This window comes from Clupea harengus, chromosome 25 (genome assembly GCF_900700415.2).
Source record: "Clupea harengus chromosome 25, Ch_v2.0.2, whole genome shotgun sequence".
Taxonomy (NCBI): Eukaryota; Metazoa; Chordata; class Actinopteri; order Clupeiformes; family Clupeidae; genus Clupea; species Clupea harengus.
The window spans coordinates 14,268,050-14,288,053 of NC_045176.1; the positions used below are offsets into that span (position 1 = coordinate 14,268,050).

At 39.8% G+C, this 20,004-nt stretch overlaps 2 gene segments (V, D, J or C); both read right to left on the reverse strand.

Annotated features, from left to right (window-relative positions):
- Nucleotides 1–758: 758 nt before the first annotated feature.
- Nucleotides 759–8,295, reverse strand: LOC122128842. The segment is given in 5 exon segments: nucleotides 759–1,022; nucleotides 1,178–1,950; nucleotides 2,694–2,750; nucleotides 7,987–8,145; nucleotides 8,256–8,295. Coding segments are annotated over 4 exon segments (447 nt in total).
- Nucleotides 8,296–9,792: 1,497 nt separating this feature from the next.
- LOC116219503 lies at nucleotides 9,793–11,193 on the reverse strand. The segment is given in 2 exon segments: nucleotides 9,793–10,439; nucleotides 10,602–11,193. Coding segments are annotated over 2 exon segments (393 nt in total).
- Nucleotides 11,194–20,004: the final 8,811 nt, after the last annotated feature.

Genomic DNA, 20,004 nt, shown 5'->3' on the forward strand with positions numbered 1-20,004 from the left:
ACATTCATTGACTGTTGTCATCTTATCTTAATATCTTTGCTTTGAAAAGTTAGTTCTTAATATCTTTGCTTTCAGAATGAAGTTCAGTGATTTCCCCCAAAATGAGAACTAGTTTGCCTACAGTATTGCTGACAAACAATGTTAAATTCTGTTTAATCTAACAGGTGTTTATAGTGGTGTGGGTGTGGAGTTACCACAATTTCCTTTCAATTAGAGAATGCTAACCACCAAGATGGCAGACTTCAGTGTGGGAAATAAATCTTCTTCTCCCTACTTCTCCCTGATTTGAAAGTTCCTTCTGGGTGAGTTTATGTGCAGCTTCTCAGAGACATTATATCACTGGGCTCTAATCCTCAGAGCAACTCAGAGCTGTGTAAGTTGTGGGAATGATATAATGAGGTCATGGCCATGTGTTAGTAAGGCGTGGGAATGAGATAATTAAGTCATGGCCATGTGTTAGTAAGGCACCGGGCGAGCTCCTTAGGACTATTATCACGCATGAAGCATGGTTTGCGCTTATTAACTTGTGGCCAGAACTTCTCAATCCCATGTCTTACTGACTCGTGGCCATTACTAACTACAATAACTCATGGCCACGCAATAATATTTCCCCCCCAATGTCACCAGGGGTTATGTAGAAAAGTATGTGGGTTCATATGTTGAAAGCTATCCATGTAGTTTTTGTATGAGTGTTAAGTGTGCAGCTGTCACTGTGGGCTGCAGAGCACAGTAGTACACAGCAGAGTCAGACACTTGCAGATTCTGGATGATCAGAGGAACATTTTTTGAAGTTGAGTTTACTTTGGAGTGAAATCTCTCCTTGAACTTTTCCTCTGTCTGTCCTCCTGGGTAGGTAAAGGTTATCAGCATGAACTCAGGGAAGCCATATGCTGTTTGCTTGTACCAGAGAAGGGAAGGTGTTGGATTAGAAGTTTCATAATGACATGCGATGGTCACTTCATCTCCCTCAAAGGCACTCAGAACTCCATCGGACTGATCAACAGCATCTTCTCCTGCAACCACTGAAGAAAGAGGAGAATCTGAATTAAATTAAGTGCTGAGAGAGTGGATAATTCAAATTACTATTTTCCTACACCTGCTGTAGAAAACAATATGTAGTGTCCTGCATACAATATAGAATCATTTTTAAATATTGATAGGTTAAAAAAAAACTTACTAGCAAAATGTGCAGCAAGGAAAATTAAAGTCTTAGCCCACAGTGTCATGGCTAGTGAGCTGTAATTCTGCACTCCTAAATGCTTATGATGTTCCCCTGCCTTGTCTCCAGTCTGAAGTGACTGTGTCTCAGTCAAACTCACATGTGTGTTGTCACACTCAGTCACAGTGGCTGAGATACATATTAACACTGCCTCCCTGTGGTGCATATCTGACAGTGCAGTCCTACATTTGAAAATGCAGACTAAGAAAATGTCAGGTATATAGCAGACACTTTTGTCCAAAGTGACATACAAATGCATTCTGCAGTGGCCAGAAATCAAACCCAGGTCAACCGCTCAGAAGGTAACGTAACGCTAACCACTTTACCACCAACATCCCTACATACATATATAAACTGAACACTGGTGTACACAGGGGTCTATATGTTTCTCTTTTATTTGCATTTGATTATTTTCGTGTGTTTGCAGGTCGGTGGATGGTTGGGATTACTGCATCTACTTCTATTACTCAGAACATTTGGTCAGAATGTTTTATTCAGATGATCAGATTACTATAATCACAAGAGTTTACATACTGAAAGCTATCCATGTAGTTTTTGTGTGAGTGCTGAGTGTGCAGCTGTCACTGTGGGCTTCAGAGCACAGTAGTACACAGCAGAGTCAGACACTTGTAGATTCTGGATGGTGAGAGGAACGGTCTTTGAAGCTGTGTTTACTTTGGAGTGAAATCTCTCCTTGAACATTTCTTCTGTAGTCTGTGTTGTAGGTATTTCTAATCAGCATAAACTCAGGGAATCCATTTGCCTGTTGTTTGTACCAGAGAAGGGAAGCTGAAGTAGCAGAAGTCTTATAACTGCACGCTATGGTGACTCCATCTCCCTCAAAGGCACTTAAATCTCCATCTCTATGGTCGACAGCATCTTCTGCTCCAACCACTAAAGAAAGAGGAGAATATAAATCATTATTTCCTCCATTCTCCTAAAAATGTGGTCGTGCATACACTTTGTGAAATTGATTTAAAAAAATTGTGATAATGTAATAAAGGGAAATAACAACTTACTGACACAGTTTGCGGTCAACAACATTAACACCCTAAACAAGTGTAGCATGGTAAATTGGTTAAAATAATCCAGTCCAAAAGGTTTATAATGTTCTCTCTCTCGGTGTCTCTAGCCTAAAGTGACTGTATCTCAGCTAAGCTCTTGTGATCTGACCCTCAATCACAGGGCAGGGCTTTAAATGATTCAGCCACGTGTTTACACTGCCTCCCTGTGGTATATATCTCATCATACACACCTAGTGCATTCACATTAGTAGAGTGTTAGGGATTTTTTTCACCCTTTATCAGGACTGTATTAACCTCAGAATTAAGACTCACACAACCAAGAATATAATAAATAACAAACTTTTACTCTGGCAAAGAGGAGTGCATGGTTCCAGACCGCTGATACTGACGATACCAGTGTAGTGCACTTATAGATCCACTGTAGTTACAGGAGAATGTGACACTCTCACCCTGTACAACATTCTTGGCGGAGTCAAGGGGTGTTATGCCATTTGCTTTGGTGTCATCTGTCAAAGGCAAGATTTATTTTCATTTCAGCATTTGGCAAATTCAGGTACATTGTACATAATTACAACATATCTCCCAGCCACAACCACCACTGGTGAAAATGTTAAGTGATTGAAAGATCTGGTTATTAATTTAATTTGGCATTTACTCACCTATAAACAGGAACACAATCATCAGAGCACAGAGAAATATCATTGTTTCGTCCTTTCTCCCAGAAAAGGCAGCTATTTGTGTAGTTGTTTCTCCTCGACCTCGACAGACAGCAAACACAGTCAGGCAAGAGTGATAGATTTGCTTTAAACTCCTGAATTTGAAGATCTGAAACATCAACATAGAGCGCCCCCCTCAGGAACAAAAGAGTAACTCAGTCCTTCATCAGTGCCCCTTCATCAAACAATCTATGGCAACACAATGAGTTCACATAATGAATGTCAGTAACATCATCAATAAAATGAATAATGGTGAGGCAATAATGACCATATATATTTGTATGTTTTTCTGGTATCTAACTATGACTTTTATTACAAAACAAAGTTGATTGTTTTTGGCAATATTGGAATGGAAAGTTCTGTTATTTCACCAGCAGTCAAAACACAGGCAAATTCAGTCCAATCAATCTTTGGAAAGCCTCTCTCCATCCTAATCTACCGAGTGACATGATTTTAGGCAACACACCCTGAAACCCACCACCCCTCCACATCTGAGAGGTTTTTGCACTGCAGGGTTGGAGTTCCTGTCACTGTGGGCCTCAGGGCGCAGTAGTACACAGCAGAGTCAGACGCCTCAGCAGAGGTGAGTTCCAGAAACACACGCTTTTCCTCTTGGTTTATGGAGGGAGTCAGACGGGGAACTTTGTCTGAAGAGGTACCAGCCTCATATATGTAGTAGAGGAACTAAGGGATAGAGTTGGGATACTGCCGATACCACTGTAAATTCTGAACATTACTACTACTGTAGTTACAGGAGAAAGTGACCCGTTCTCCCTCACTAATGACCACTGAGGACTGAGATGGTGTTATTGTATCCCGGACAGACTCTCCTGCAAAGTCATGGAACAGAAAGAATAATTTAGTTATTTAACAGATATTCTCCCATCAGTGAAGGAAAAGACAACACATTTCACAGACTTTGCTCTGGAGAAATAACAACCAACAGATGTCAAGAGTGTTTTTTATGATATGTAGCTGTTTCATGATACATTTTTCAGTTAACCTACCTAGCATGAGTGACAAGACAAGACATATCCATGGTGCCATGGTCCCTGAGTGAGAGATCTGCACAGCCTAAAAGTTGAGTGTTTTAGGTCTACTTCAGTTTCACCTCAGCCACTCCCCCTAGTCTCCCCAGGATTCATACACACTGTGACTCCACCTCCTCCATCAAAGAGATCATGACTTTAAGTGAAGTTCATATTACAGCAAAGTACTTCACACAGTAAGACAGCCTAGGGATACATTATGGCAGTGCCACTTCATAAATGAACCCCTGACACACACCACAATAACACGCATGTATAATAAATATTACTGAATTTGCCTGGATGCGTTAATGGAGAGATGATATGGAAATTAATGGCATCAAGCAAATACTGTTTGTGAGGGAACAATTATGCACATAAATCGTCATAAACGTCTCACCGTCATCAAGATCTATTGACCAAAAATGCCACACACCATAACCTCAAACAATAAGAAAATCTATCCAAAGGCACAGAAAGATTATTATCACTATTAGAGCTAAAAATGAAGGAAACAGAGAGGTGACATGACTGCCAGAAAAGCGGGCTGAAGCTGCCTGAAACATAGAATTAAGAAATGAAGTTACAAGTTAAGGTGTGCACACCGTTACTTCATTACTTACATTACTTAATTTTCACTATTAGTGCTGCACATCACAATTATTAAGATCAGAAATAATAGACTTTACAATATTCACTGACCGTCGCCATAAATACCTTGTGGTATTGATTATCCCAAAATTACTTGTGTTTTTTGATAGGGGGTTGTAGCTCAATCTGGTCCTTCTTGAGGTTGTGTGTTAATACTGGCTAGTACCACTTGGGGGAGCTCCGGAGTCTGTTCTGTGACCAGTCAATGCCTCCATCATCTTACCACACCAGTTATAGAAATGAACAAATATGAGGAAAGAATTAAGTGCCCCCCAACTTTGATTTGAAATGGAACTAGGGATGCCCTGGACAAACTAGGGGGTTTCAGCGTCATTCGAACCCTGAACACCAAACCACTGCTCTGTGTCCTTATGCCCTCAGACTCCCCTTCCTTGGTCCCCATTTTCAACCCAATGAAATAGATAAGAGGACATTCAGTAAAAAAACGAATCTCAAACAAAATTGATTTGCACCATGGTTAAGTGTTTAGAGCTGTCTCATCTCAGCTTAATATATTTGCTTTGAGTTGGTAAGTCTTAATAGCTTTGCTTTCAGAACATAGGTCCTAATATCTTTGATTTCAGAACGTAATTCTTAATATCTTTGCTTTGAGAATGAAGTTCAATGATTTCCCCCCAAAATGAGCAATAGTATGCTTACAGTATTGCTGGAAAAACATTGTTAAATTCTGTTTAATCTAACAGGTGCTTATAGTGGTGTGGGTGGTGCATTTACCACAATTTCCTTTTAATTAGAGAATGCTAACCACCAAGTTGGCAGACTTCGCTGTGGGAAATAAATGGCTTCTCCCTGATTTGAAAGTTGCTTCTGTGTGAGATTATGTGCAGCTTCTGAGAGACTTTATATCACTGGGCTCCAGAGGTGTCAAGTAACGAAGTACAAATACTTCGTTACTGTACTTAAGTAGAATTTTTAGGTAGCTTTACTTTACTCAAGTATTTATTTTTCTGGCAACTTTTTACTTCTACTCCTTACATTTTAACACAAGTATATGTACTTTCTACTCCTTACATTTTTAAAACAGGCGTGTTACTCTTGGTTCCGGTTTTATTTCAAAAGTTTCAAATGTGCGCCATCCAATACAGCTCAATGGCGCCATCCAGATATACTGATTTCGAGCGTAATTGGATGAAGCATAGAAACTCATAACACTCATTGGTTAGGCTATCCATCTTCTTTACGCATGACGCAAAACAAGACAACAGAGGCGAACACATGATACAACGCGCAGCAATGGCAGTGTCAGAAAGAGATGGCAACTCTGGCGAGATGTCTGAAGGGTCTGAAGACGCAAGACAGTAGTGGCGATGGAGAACAGCAAAACCTTCCACATCCCTGGCCCTACCTCAAAGAATTGTTCGAAATCGTCGGGAGTAAAAAGGACTCATGGAGAATGCGATGCAAACTTTTCGAACCCAAGAACCACGTACTTTTGCCATTCAAAACATGTAGAGGTAAGCTCTGTATTATTATTATTATTATTAATAATATAATAGTCGATTTACAATGCTTGCGACAGCTTGGCTAGCAGAGGAACATGCCAACATGCCTTGGTTTGCTTGCTAGCAGTTGCCTACTGAATGATCCTAAGTTACAGGTTAACCTAGTTAGCTCTCTGTGATGTTTGACAAATAAGCTGTAGGCTAATTCACTACCACGATCTAAAATGTACTACACAGTAGCAGTGTCAATTTTAGGTGGGGCAATTTTGTATGAGGTCATGTCACCTCACCCAAATAGTCTACATTCCTCATTGTAGTCTGAATTAAAACTTCTAAAATACTCGAAAACTAGCGATAGCTAACTAGCAGTAACGTTACTGGCATTGGTCTGTCTGATATGATCTGACTATGTTTTTTTTTTTCTTGGTCACAGGGTACAGTTCTCGCGGTTTTCGCAATATTCGAGTTGAGTTGCTAGGCAGATTTCGTGGGGCACATCTGATAGTGCCCCATCTCCCAATGTTATCTTTGGCCTGTGTGGTTCACGCTCATTAATGTTTCCATGGCAACGGTCTTAAGCTTGCGCCGTAGCCCACAGAGCAGAGAAGGACAGCGGAGAGCAGCATTTCACAGAGCAAGCACACAGACAGAAACACACATGAATCAAATTACTCCAAAACAGGACTATAATGCCTGAGTCAAGCTTATTCTCACACACACATTCACAAACACATTCACGCTACTATGCATATTAAATAAAATAAGATATATTTTGCCACAAAGCACAGATTGAGCTTTCTGCAAAACAGCGCCATGGGGATCTGATGGGGCAATGCCCCACGTGCCCCTAATGTAGAAACGCCACTACACAGTAGTAAGCTAATATAAGGCTATTTAATATTCAGTTTATGTATCAGTGTTTCCCACAGGAAATGTGTTAGTTAGGCTTGTGATTGTCCTGGGAGATAACTGTCCCTTTTAATTTTTAAAGCTGAACTATGTCTATATTCTTTCACTTTGAATTGAAAAGCTATAAAACACTATATATACAGTATATTTACTAACCCTCAGCACAGATGATTAGCATTACATAATTGGTTTGTTATTGAATTGAAGGTGTTCCATCAAAAAAATATGACATTTTGAGTTTTTTATTTGTTATTTTAACAGGTTTACTCCTGTCGAGCTTGCATTTCTGGCAGAATATGCGAAGACTATGAACCTAGTTGCAAAGGCCCTTGATGAGAGACGAATGTGGAAATGGGGTGGAGGTCTACTTGAATTCCAATAAAGTTTGAGAAAAACATGCTCTTCGAGTTTGTTGTCTTTGACAGCATTATTATATTTTTGTATGACATTTTTTACCATGTCTTGGGCTCCATGTAGCACTCATCAGCTATTAAATTAAGCTTCTATTTCTTACAGTCGTGTCAATTATATTAAGTCCAACTAGTTTAGCTTTAAATGTTTTTAATTTTTTAAATTTTATTAAGGTTACTTTTTACTTTTATACTTTAAGTACATTTTAGAGCCTGTACTTTTTTACTTTTACTTGAGTAAAGAGGTTAAGTCGATACTTTACCAGAGTATTTTTAAACTCCAGTATCAATACTTCTACTTGAGTAACGAATGTGTTTACTTTTGACACCACTGCTGGGCTCCTACCCTCAGAGCACATCAGAGCTGTGTAAGTCGTGGGAATGAGATAGTAAGGCACCGGGCAATCATCTTAGGACTATCACACATGAAGCATGGATTGTCCTTATTAACTTGTGGCCAAAACTTCACTATCTCATTCCCACAACTTACTAATTCATGGCCACGTATTACTAACTAAAATAAATCGGGGCCACGCAATAATGTCCCCCCCCCCCCAATGTCAACAGGGGGGGGGCTCAGGGAAGCCATTTGCTGCTTGCTTGTACCAGAGAAGGGAAGGTGTTGGGTCAGAAGTTTCATAATGACATGCGATGGTCACTTCATCTCCCTCAAAGGCACTCAAAACTCCATCGGACTGATCAACAGCATCTTCTCCTGCAACCACTGAAGAAAGAGGAGAATCTTAATAAATCTTTACCTACAACTGCTGAAGAAAGAAACTCTGTGTGGTACGTATATAATATTAAGGCATTAATGGTATAAATCAATTTTACCAGCGAAATGTACAGCAAGGAAAAACATCCACAGTGCCATGGCAAGTGAGCTGTAATTCTGCACTCCCAAACGCTTATAATGTTGCCTTGCCTTGTCTCCGATCTAAAGTGACTGTGTCTCAGTTATGCTCTGCTTGGTCTTCTCTTGGTCACAGTTGAGTTCTGTAAGTAACTGAGGGACATGTTTACATTGCCATCCTGTGGTGGATATTGTATAATGCACACCTACAGAAACAATGGCAGAGTGAACACTGAGCTATATCTTAGTAAAACAAAGAAATAAACAAGATGGGATCCTTAACTGGAAAGATCTGCGTAGATTGTTGTGTTATATTCTATTATATCTATTGCATTCTATTACATTTTAGATGTATCATCTATTCAAATCTATCATGATTTTCTGCCAGACGCTGAACATTTTAGACACCAGATTGACGAATTAAACTTTTTAAATCTAAATCCTGAAAAGGTCTAATTCATAACTCTGGCTCTTGAAATACAGCTTTCCTGTCTTTAAAAATGTTCGTCCTCAGGTTTCCTTACTAGCAGCAGATGTTCATGTAGTCATGAGGAATTTACATGCAATTGTCTTGACTTTAGCTGGGTCTCAAAGACAGCAGAGTAGGAGACAGAGGAAGTCTCTACTACATATAAACTGAACAGATGACTCTTTCAGTATAATACAGTAGATGTTTTTATATATTTACACAAGTGCTTACATTGATTGTAACATGATGTTTTGCTAATAGGTGGATGCTTGGGCATACTGGATTAATTCTTGTTATTCAATGTTTTATTGGGCAAGCCAATGCAATACAGAGGGTTTACATACTAACTGAATGCTATCCATGTAGTTTTTGTGTGAGTGCTGAGTGTGCAGCTGTCACTGTGGGCTGCAGAGCACAGTAGTACACAGCAGAGTCAGACACTTGTAGATTCTGGATGATCAGAGGAACGGTCTTTAAAGCTGTGTTTACTTTGGACTGAAATCTCTCCTTGAACATTTCTTCTGTAGTTCCTTCTGCGCTGTAGGTATTTCTAATCAGCATAAACTCAGGGAATCCATTCGCCTGCTGTTTGTACCAGAGAAGGGAAGCTGAATTAGCAGAAGTCTTATAATGGCACGCTATGGTGACTCCATATCCCTCAAAGGCACTTAAATCTCCATCTGTTTGGTCGACAGCATCTTCTGCTCCAACCACTAAAGAAAGAGGAGAATATAGATGAATTCTTTGCTCAATCCTCCTAAAAATGTGGTAGGGTGCACACACTGTTTGAAATTGAATTAAAAACATTGTGATAATGTAATGTTATGGAAAGAAAACAACTTACTGGCACAGTTTGCGGTCAGCAACATTAACACCCTAACCCAGAGTAGCATGGTAAATTGGTTGTAATAATCTAGTCCAAAAGGTTTATAATGTTCAGTGGTATGGACAGGAAAGAACTATACAGAAATGGTCTGATTATCTGTAGTCCATGGATTAAATTCAGAGTTGAAGGATTTAACCAACATGGCAAAACAATTGTCTGCTCCTCACTGTAAAATATCAACTATGGGTAAGAAATTACTTTTTATTGACTTACAGTAATCCATTAACACTTTATTTGGATAGTCAGCCTTCAGATTCCCCCCTTCCCGATGAGTCCAGTGTGCTCGGATTGATCAGCTAGGTGGGCAATTGGAATTGTGTTATGAGACTGCGTCTTGTAACTTCCTCTGATTTTTGAAGATGACATTTTTCAACAAAATAAATAAAAATGAAACAAAATGAAAATTAAAGTTAAATGAAATATGATAGTGAAAGGAATTATAATTGGTATGAGAATTGCTTTAAAAAGACACCAGGTTTTTGTACAGCACCTGTGCATTTCCTGTTACTGTGGGCTGCAGGGCGCAGTAGTAGAGACCCGAGTCAGAGACTTCAACAGAGGAGATCTCCAGGAACACATGCTTGGTGTCTTTGGTGGTGTGAGAAGACATGCGTGAGGGAACTTCTCCAGTGCCGTTAGATTCCGTTATGAATAGGAGGAACTCAGGTTTAGATCTGGGATACTGACGATACCACTGTAGTGCACTTATAGATCCACTGTAGTTGTACTTACAGGTGAATATGACACTCTCACACTTCATAACATTCTTGGCTGAGCCAAGAGGTGTTATGACATTTGCTGTGGTGTCATCTGTCAAAAGCAAGATTCATTTTCATTTTAGCATTTTGCAAATTCAGGTACATGGTACATAGCCCACAGAATTACAAAATATCTCCTTGCCACACACTCCACCGGTGAAAATGTTTACTGATGGAAAAATCTTGTTATTTAATTCATTTTGCATCTACTCACCTATAAACAGGAACAAAATCATCATAGCACAGAGAAATATCATTGTTTCGTCCTTTCTCCCAGACAGGCAGCTATTTGTGTAGTTGTGTCTCTTCGACCTCGACAGACAGCAAACACAGTCAGGCAAGAGTGATAGATCTGCTGTAACCTCCTGAATTTGAAGATCTGAAACATCAACATAGAGCGCCTCCCTCAGGAACAAAAGAGTAACTCAGTCCTTCATCAGTGCTCCTTCATCGAACAATCTATGGCAACACAATGTGTTAACATGATGAATGGCAGAAACATCATCAATAAAATGAATTATGGTGAGGCAATAATGACAATATATACTTGTATGTTTTCTGGTATCTAATTATGATTTGTAAGTTATATTATTACAGAACAAAGTTGATTGTTTTTGGCAATATTGGAATGGATTTTTTTTTTCAACAGCATTAAAACCACAGGCAAATTCAGTCCTTAATGAAGAGTGGGGGGTAAAGGACCTGGCAGTCATACAATCATGAATCAATCTTTAGAAAGCCTCTCTCCATCCTATTCTACCGAGTGACATGATTTTAGGCAACACACCCTGAAACCCACCACCCCTCCACATCTGAGAGGTTTTTGCACTACAGGGTTGGAGTTCCTGTCACTGTGGGCCTCAGGACGCAGTAGTACACAGCAGAGTCAGACGCCTCAGCAGAGGAGAGTTCCAGAAACACACGCTTGTCCTCTTTGTTTATGGAGGGAGTCAGACGGGGAACTTTCTCTGAAGAGGTATTAGTCTCAAATATGTAGTAGAGGAACTGTGGGATAGAGTTGGGATACTGCCGATACCACTGCAAATTCTGAACATTACCACCACTGTAGTTACAGGAGAAAGTGACCTGTTCTCCCTCACTAATGACCACTGAGGACTGAGATGGTGTTATTGTATTCCCAACAGACTCCCCTGCAAAGTGATGGAAAAGACAGTAGAGTTTTGTTATTTTACAGATATTCTCCCGTCAGTGATGGAAAAGACAACAATTCTGGAGAAATAACAGAAGACAAATGCACCACAAGAGTGTGTTTTATGAGATAAAGTGGTGTTATTATACATTTTTCATTTAACTTACCTAGCATGAGTGACAAGACTAGAAACATCCATTGTGCCATGGTCCCTGAATTATAGCCTACTGAGAGAGAGATCTGCACAGCCTAAAAGTTGAGTGTTTTAGGTCTTCTTCAGTTTCACCTCAGCTGCTCCCCCTAGTCTCCCCAGGATTCATACACACTGTGACTCCACCTCCTCCATCAAAGAGATCATATGTGCTGTTATTACACATTCATGACTACTGCATCATGAGACACTAAACTGTATCATTTTACTCAAGGCAAAAACCCTTTCAAACACAGAATGAACAAGGACCACAATATCTTCACCCAAAGAATTGCCTTCACTACAACACTCAGCATGACTCAGCAAGTTCATATTACAGCAATGTACTTCAACACCTGCATGTTCACGCAGGTAACAACTACGTACAGCAAGACAGCCCAGGGATACATTATGGCAGTGCCACATCATAGATGATCCTCTGCCACACACCATAATAACACGCATGTAGCATGAATTACTACTGAATTTGCCTGGATGCGTTAATGGAGAGATGAAACGGAAATGAATAGCATCAGAGCAAATGCTGTCCGTGAGGCATCAATTACACACAGAAATAGGCCATAAATGTCTCACTGTCATCAACATCCATTAACCAAAAATGCCACACACCATAACCACAAACAATAAGAAAATCCAACCAAATGCACAGAAAGATTATGATCACTATTAGAGCTGAACATGAAGGAAACAAAGAGGTGACATGACTGCCAGAAAAGTGGGCTGAAGCTGCCTCAAACGTAGAATTAAAGAATTAAGTTACAAGTCAAGGTGTGCACACCATTACTTTATTTAATTCATTTTCACTATTAGTGGTTCACATCACAATTATCAAGTACAGAAATAATGGATTTTAGAACATTCACTGACCCTCACCACTGCCACATGAAACTATATTGTTGTATCGATTCAATATATGATAAGCCAATATATCACATGTGTTTTTTGAGAGGGGGTTGTAGATCAATCTGGTCATTCTTGAGGCTGTGTGCTAATACTGGTTAATGCCACTTGGGGGAGCTCCAGAGTCTGTTCTGTGACCAGTCAATGCCTCTGGAATGTTACCAGTTATAGAAATGAACAATTACGAGGAAAGAATTAAGTGCCCCCCAACATTGATTTGAAATGGAACTAGGGATGCCCTGGGGGGTATTCGTCGTAGCTCGCTAAGCGGTTTAGCGAGCTAATTTTCAGGCTAAGATAAAAAACGCCCCTCTTTTTGGTTCGTGGAAGCAACTTTTGATAAATCACCATAGTTACATATCGATTAGCACTAACCTGCTCCAGGGCAGGCTAACTTAAGTGTAGCTGGATAAGCTTGCCACACCCCCGGAAAAAGGAGGGATCCCATTGACCAAGGATTGATATTAGATAGTTAATAAGATTAGCGGAGGGAGATCAATTATTCTTGTATGAGCGCTACCGATTCAGCCGACAAGGAATCATTCATTTACAAGACCTTCTCGAGTCATTTATTGCAAACACCACAGTCGAACATTGACTGTCTTGCGCTTTTTTGCGAGTGGTACATTTTTGTAGTGTCGGTGATGCGGAGAACAAAGCACTCATAATTATATGAGCGTTATTAGTACACCATAGCATATCATTATTGTAGAAAATGATTAAGGTGGACTCATTATAAGAATAGAGAGAAATACAGACAATTTATTTTCACTGTTTCAATGTATTGCATTTGTTATTAATACATTTAGTCATTTAACAGACTTACAAGAAAATGTAGTACTTTATCGAGGAAGGAGGTGAGGGGATTCAAACTTGCAACCTTGTAGTTTCAAACCGGTAGAGGGATCCTCTGTACCAGTTGACACTTGCAGTCAGATATTCATACATAGATATCACCCTATAAACATCCCAACACACCTTGCTCTCACAGCGGTGGCGGTGTTGAATTTTGCCATGATGATGGTCTTGTATTCTTCATAAGCGTTCATGTTCATCTCCTGCTCGCCAGCGGAGAAAAAAAGAGCAATTTTCTTTGAGTTTAGAACCATTATACCGTTAGAAAATCATTGTTTTGGTGATCGACCTTTCCTGCCTTTTGAAGTAGGACGTGCACGCGCAAATGCCCCTGTAAGTTTAGCCTGGTTGAAATTAACCACATGATTTGGATGCGGATCAGCCGTTAACGAACCGATATTTGCTGTTCTCAAGAAGCTCGCTAATCTTAACGGGCTAAAAGGCCAATTGATTAACTTAGCTTCAACCCTACGACGAACGGGCCCCTGGACAAACTAGGGGGTTTCAGCGTGATTCGAACCCTGAACACCAAACCACTGCTCTGTGTCCTTATGCCCTCAGACTCCCCTTCCTTGGTCCCCGTTTTCCACCCAATGAAATAGATAAGAGGACATTTAGTAAAAAAGTAATCTGAGTGTTTAGAGCTGTCTCATCTTATCTTAATATCTTTGCTTTGAGAAGGTAGTTCTTAATATCTTTGCCTACAGTATTTCTGACAAACTATTTTAAATTCAGTGTGGAAAATAAATGGCTTCTCCCTGATTTGAAAGTTCCTTCTGTGTGAGTTTATGTGCAGCTTCTGAGAGACTTTATATCACTGGGCTCTTACCCTCAGAGCACCTCAGAGCTGTGTAAGTCGTGGGAATGAGATAATGAGGTCATGGCCATGAGTTAGTAAGTCGTGGGAATGAGATAATTCAGTCATGGCCATGAGTTAGTAAGTCGTGGGAATGAGATAATTAAGAAATGGCCATGAGTTAGTAAGGCACCGGGCGAGCTCCTTAGGACTATTATCACGCATGAAGCATGGATTGCCCTTATTAACTTGTGGCCAGAACTTCTCAATCCCATGTCTTACTGACTCGTGGCCTTTACTAACTACAAGAAATCGTGGCCACGCAATAATATTTCCCCCCCAATGTCACCAGGGGGGGCTACGTAGAAAAGTATGTGGGTTCATATGTTGAAAGCTATCCATGTAGTTTTTGTGTGAGTGCTGATTGTGCAGCTGTCACTGTGGGCTTCAGAGCACAGTAGTACACAGCAGAGTCAGACACTTGTAGATTCTGGATGATCAGAGGAACTGTTTTTGAAGTTGAGTTTACTTTGGAGTGAAATCTCTCCTTGAACTTTTCCTCTGTCTGTCCTCCTGGGTAGGTAAAGGTTATCAGCATGAACTCAGGGAAGCCATTTGCTGTTTGCTTGTACCAGAGAAGGGAAGCTGATGTGGCAGAAGTTTCATAATGACATGCGATGGTCACTTCATCCCCCTTAAAGGCACTCAAAACTCCATCGGACTGATCAACAGCATTGTTTCCTGCAACTACTGTAGAAAGAGCAGAATGTAAGTTAATCTTCACCCATAGCTGCTAAAGAAATAAACTCTGTATGGTATGTACATAATATCAAGTCATTAATGTTGTAAAACAATCTTACCAGTAAAATGTAAAGCAAGTAAAAACATCCACAGTGCCATGGCAAGTGAGCTGTAATTCTGCACTCCCAAACGCTTATAATGTTGCCTTGCCTTGTCTCCGATCTAAAGTGACTGTGTCTCAGTTATGCTCTGCTGGGTCTTCTCTTGGTCACAGTTGAGTTCTGTAAGTAACTGAGGGACATGTTTACATTGCCATCCTGTGGTGGATATTGTATAATGCACACCTACAGAAACAATGGCAGAGTGAACACTGAGCTATATCTTAGTAAAACAAAGAAATAAACAAGATGGGATCCTTAACTGGAAAGATCTGCGTAGATTGTTGTATTATATTCTATTATATCTATTGCATTCTATTACATTTTAGATGTATCATCTATTCAAATCTATCATGATTTTCTGCCAGACGCTGAACATTTTAGACACCAGATTGATGAATTAGACTTTTTTCCTCTAAATCCTGAAAAGATGTAATTCAGAACTCTGGCTCTTGAAATACAGCTTTCCTGTTTTTAAAAATGTTCGTCCTCAGGTTTCCTTACTAGCAGCAGATGTTCATGTAGTCATGAGGAATTTACATGCAATTGTCTTGACTTTAGCTGGGTCTCCAAGACAGCACAGTAGGAGACAGAGGAAGTCTCTACTACATATAAACTCGTTCAGTCTCACAGATGTTTCTGTACATTTCCTTACATTGATTATAATATGATCTTTTGCAGGTAGGTGGATGGTTGGGCCTACTGGATTAATTTGTGTTAATCATTGTTTTATTGGGCAAGCCAATGCAATACAGAGGGTTTACATACTAACTGAATGCTATCCATGTCGTTTTTGTGTGAGTGCTGAGTGTGCAGGTGTCACTGTGGGCCTCAGAGCACAGTAGTACACAGCAGAGTCAGACACTTGTAGATTCTGGATGATCAGAGGAACAGTTTTTGAAGTTGAGTTTACTTTGGAGTGAAATCTCTCCTTGAACTTTTCCTCTGTCTGTCCTCCTGGGTAGGTAAAGGTTATCAGCATGAACTCAGGGAAGCCATTTGATGTTTGCTTGTACCAGAGAAGGGAAGGTGTTGTGTAAGAAGTCTCATAATGACATGCGATGGTCACTTCATCTCCCTCAAAGGCACTCAGAACTCCATCAGACTGATCAACAGCATCTTCTCCTGCAACCACTGAAGAAAGAGGAGAATCTAAATTAATATTCACCTATAGCTGCTGAGAGAGTGGATAATTCAACTTACTATTTTCCTACACCTGCTGTAGAAAACAATATGTAGTGTCCTGCATACAATATAGAATCATTTTTAAATATTGATAGGTTAAAAAAAACTTACTAGCAAAATGTGCAGCAAGGAAAATGAAAGTCTTAGCCAGTGCCATGGCTAGTGAGCTGTAATTCTGCACTCCTAAATGCTTATGATGTTCCCCTGCCTTGTCTCCAGTCTGAAGTGACTGTGTCTCAGTCAAACTCACATGTGTGTTGTCACACTCAGTCACAGTGACTGAGATACATATTGACACTGCCTCCCTGTGGTGCATATCTGACAGTGCAGTCCTACATTTGCAAATTCAGACTAAGAAATGGTCAGGTATATAGCAGACACTTTTGTCGAAAGTGACATACAAATGCATTCTGCAGTGGCCAGAAATCAAACCCAGGTCAACCGCTCAGAAGGTAACGTAACGCTAACCACTTTACCACCAACATCCCTACATACATATATAAACTGAACACTGGTGTACACAGGGGTCTATACGTTTCTCTTTTATTTGCATTTGATTATTTTCGTGTGTTTGCAGGTCGGTGGATGGTTGGGATCACTGCATCTACTTCTATTACTCAGAACATTTGGTCAGAATGTTTTATTCAGATGATCAGATTACTATAATCACAAGAGTTTACATAATGAAAGCTATCCATGTAGTTTTTGTATGAATACTGAGTGTGCAGTTGTCACTGTGGGCTGCAGAGCACAGTAGTACACAGCAGAGTCAGACACTTGTAGATTCTGGATGGTGAGAGGAACGGTCTTTGAAGCTGTGTTTACTTTGGAGTGAAATCTCTCCTTGAACATTTCTTCTGTTATTCCTTCTGCGCTGTAGGTATTTCTAATCAGCATAAACTCAGGGAATCCATTTGCCTGCTGTTTGTACCAGAGAAGGGAAGCTGAAGTAGCAGTCTTATAACTGCATGCTATGGTCACTCCATCTCCCTCAAAGGCACTTAAATCTCCATCTGTTTGGTCTACAGCATCTTCTGCTCCAACCACTAAAGAAAGAGGAGAATATAAATAATGATTTCCTCCATCCTCCTAAAAATGTGGCCGTGCATACACTATATGAAATTGAATAAAAAAAAATTGTGATAATGTAATGTTAAAGGGAAATAACAACTTACTGACACAGTTTGCGGTCAGCACCATTAACACCCTAACCCAGAGTAGCATGGTAAATTGGTTGTAATAATCCAGTCCAAAAGGTTTATAATGTTCTCTCTCTAGGTGTCTCCAGCCTAAAGTGACTGTATGTCAGCTAAGCTCATGTGATCTCACCCTCAATCACAGGGCAGGGCTTTAAATGATTCAGCCACATGTTTACACTGCCTCCCTGTGGTATATATCTCATCATACACACCTAGTGCATTTACATTAGTAGAGTGAGCTCTAGACCTTGGCAACCAGCTAACGCTGAAAAAATTAGTGCATATGACTGTCAGCAGAGGCCATGAAGCCTATTTCCCATTGAATTGTTCTGATTGAGTTTAATCCATGGACTATAGATAGAGTTGAAGGATTGACACATGGCAAAACATTTAGTTGTCTGCTCCTCATAACTTTTGGTAAAGTATGTCTTCAGCTAGAAATTACTTTTTATTCCCTGAACTCTTTTATTGGATAGTCTGCTTACAGAAAATGTACAGGTGGTTTGTTGAATTTCAAGTTCAGTCTTTCTAATTGTTAACTGAACATCACCTTAACCAAACCCAAACCCAACCCCTAACCTTAACCATAAATTGTACTTAGCATCTGTACATAGTCTATCGGGGACCATGCAAATAATGTGTGACCAGTAATCTGACTACGTTCCAACATTACGTATATCTTGTAGGAATCAGAACTTTAAAGAATGAAATTGTAGTCAGAGTAAGATCAATTTATCACTCATTCTAGAATTTACATTTTTGTTTTAAGTTGAACCAACAATCATGAGACATGAGAGGCTCATGGATGTATTTCCATATTTAGAAACCCTAATCATCAATTTAATGGCATGTGTAGTAAACTCTTATCCCAGATGAAGTTTTAACTAAAATATCTTTGTAGATTAAACATACATAAGAACATATGCATCTCACTACCCAGGTGTTTCAGTAAGGCATACAATATATTTTTCCATCATTAATCTCTCTGTTGTTATTGGGGAAACATAAGCACCCAGAATGCATTGATGAAAGTTGATGTTGTGACAAATTACTTTGACCAGGTTTGACCTCAATATTATTATTTTTCTGTTCATCAAACTATGGCAACACAATGTGTTAATATAATGAATGTCAGTAACATCATGAATGAAGTGAATAATGGTGAGGCAATAATGATAATATGTAGTTGTATGTTTTCTAAATGTATGTCCTTCATAAAAATGATTTGTGTGAGTGCTTCTTTGTCAGGTATCTAATTATGATTTGTAAGTCATCTTATTACAGAACAAATTTGATTGTTTTTTGCAATATTGAAATGGAAAGTTCTTTTTTCTCAACAGCAGTCAAACACAGGCAAATTCAGTCCTTCATGAAGTGGAGGGTAAAGGACCTGGCAGTAATACAATCATGAATCAATCTTTGGAAAGCCTCTCTCCATCTTAATATACCAAGTGACATGATTTTAGGCAACACACCCTGAAACCCACCACCCCTCCACATCTGAGAGGTTTTTGCACTACAGGGTTGGAGTTCCTGTCACTGTGGGCCTCAGGGCGCAGTAGTACACAGCAGAGTCAGACGCCTCAGCAGAGGAGAGTTCCAGAAACACACGCTTTCCCTCTTTGTTTATGGAGGGAGTTAGACGGGGAACTTTGTCTGAAGAGGTACCAGTCTCATATATGAAGTAGAGGAACTCAGGGATAGAGTTGGGATACTGTCGATACCACTGCAAATTATTGATATTACCACTGTAGTTACAGGAGAAAGTGTAATTTTCTCCCTCACTAATGACCACTGAGGACCGAAATGGTGTTATTGTATCCCCAACAGACTCTCCTGCAAAGTCATGGAAAAGAAAGAATAGTTTTGTAAAGAAAAAATATTTTACAGACTTCCCTCTGGAGAATTAACAACCAACAGATGTCAAGAGATTTACTGATGTTATGATACATTTTTCAGTTAACCTACCTAGCATGAGTGACAAGACAAGACATATCCATGGTGCCATGGTCCCTGAGTTATAGCCTACTGAGAGAGAGATCTGCACAGCCTAAAAGTTGAGTGTTTTAGGTCTACTTCAGTTTCACCTCAGCCGCTCCCCCTAGTCTCCCCAGGATTCATACACACTGTGACTCCACCTCCTCCATCAAAGAGATCATGTGTGCTGTTACACATTCATGACTACTGCATTATGAGACACTAAACTGTATCATTTTAATCAAGGCAAAAACCCTTTCAAACACAGAATGAACAAGGACCACAATATCTTCACCCCAAAGAATTGCCTTCACTACAACACTCAGCATGACTTTAAATTAAGTTTTTTTAAGTATATTACAGAAATGTACTTCAACACCTGCATGTTCACGCAGGTAACAACTACGTACAGCAAGACAGCTTAGGGATACATTATGGCAGTGCC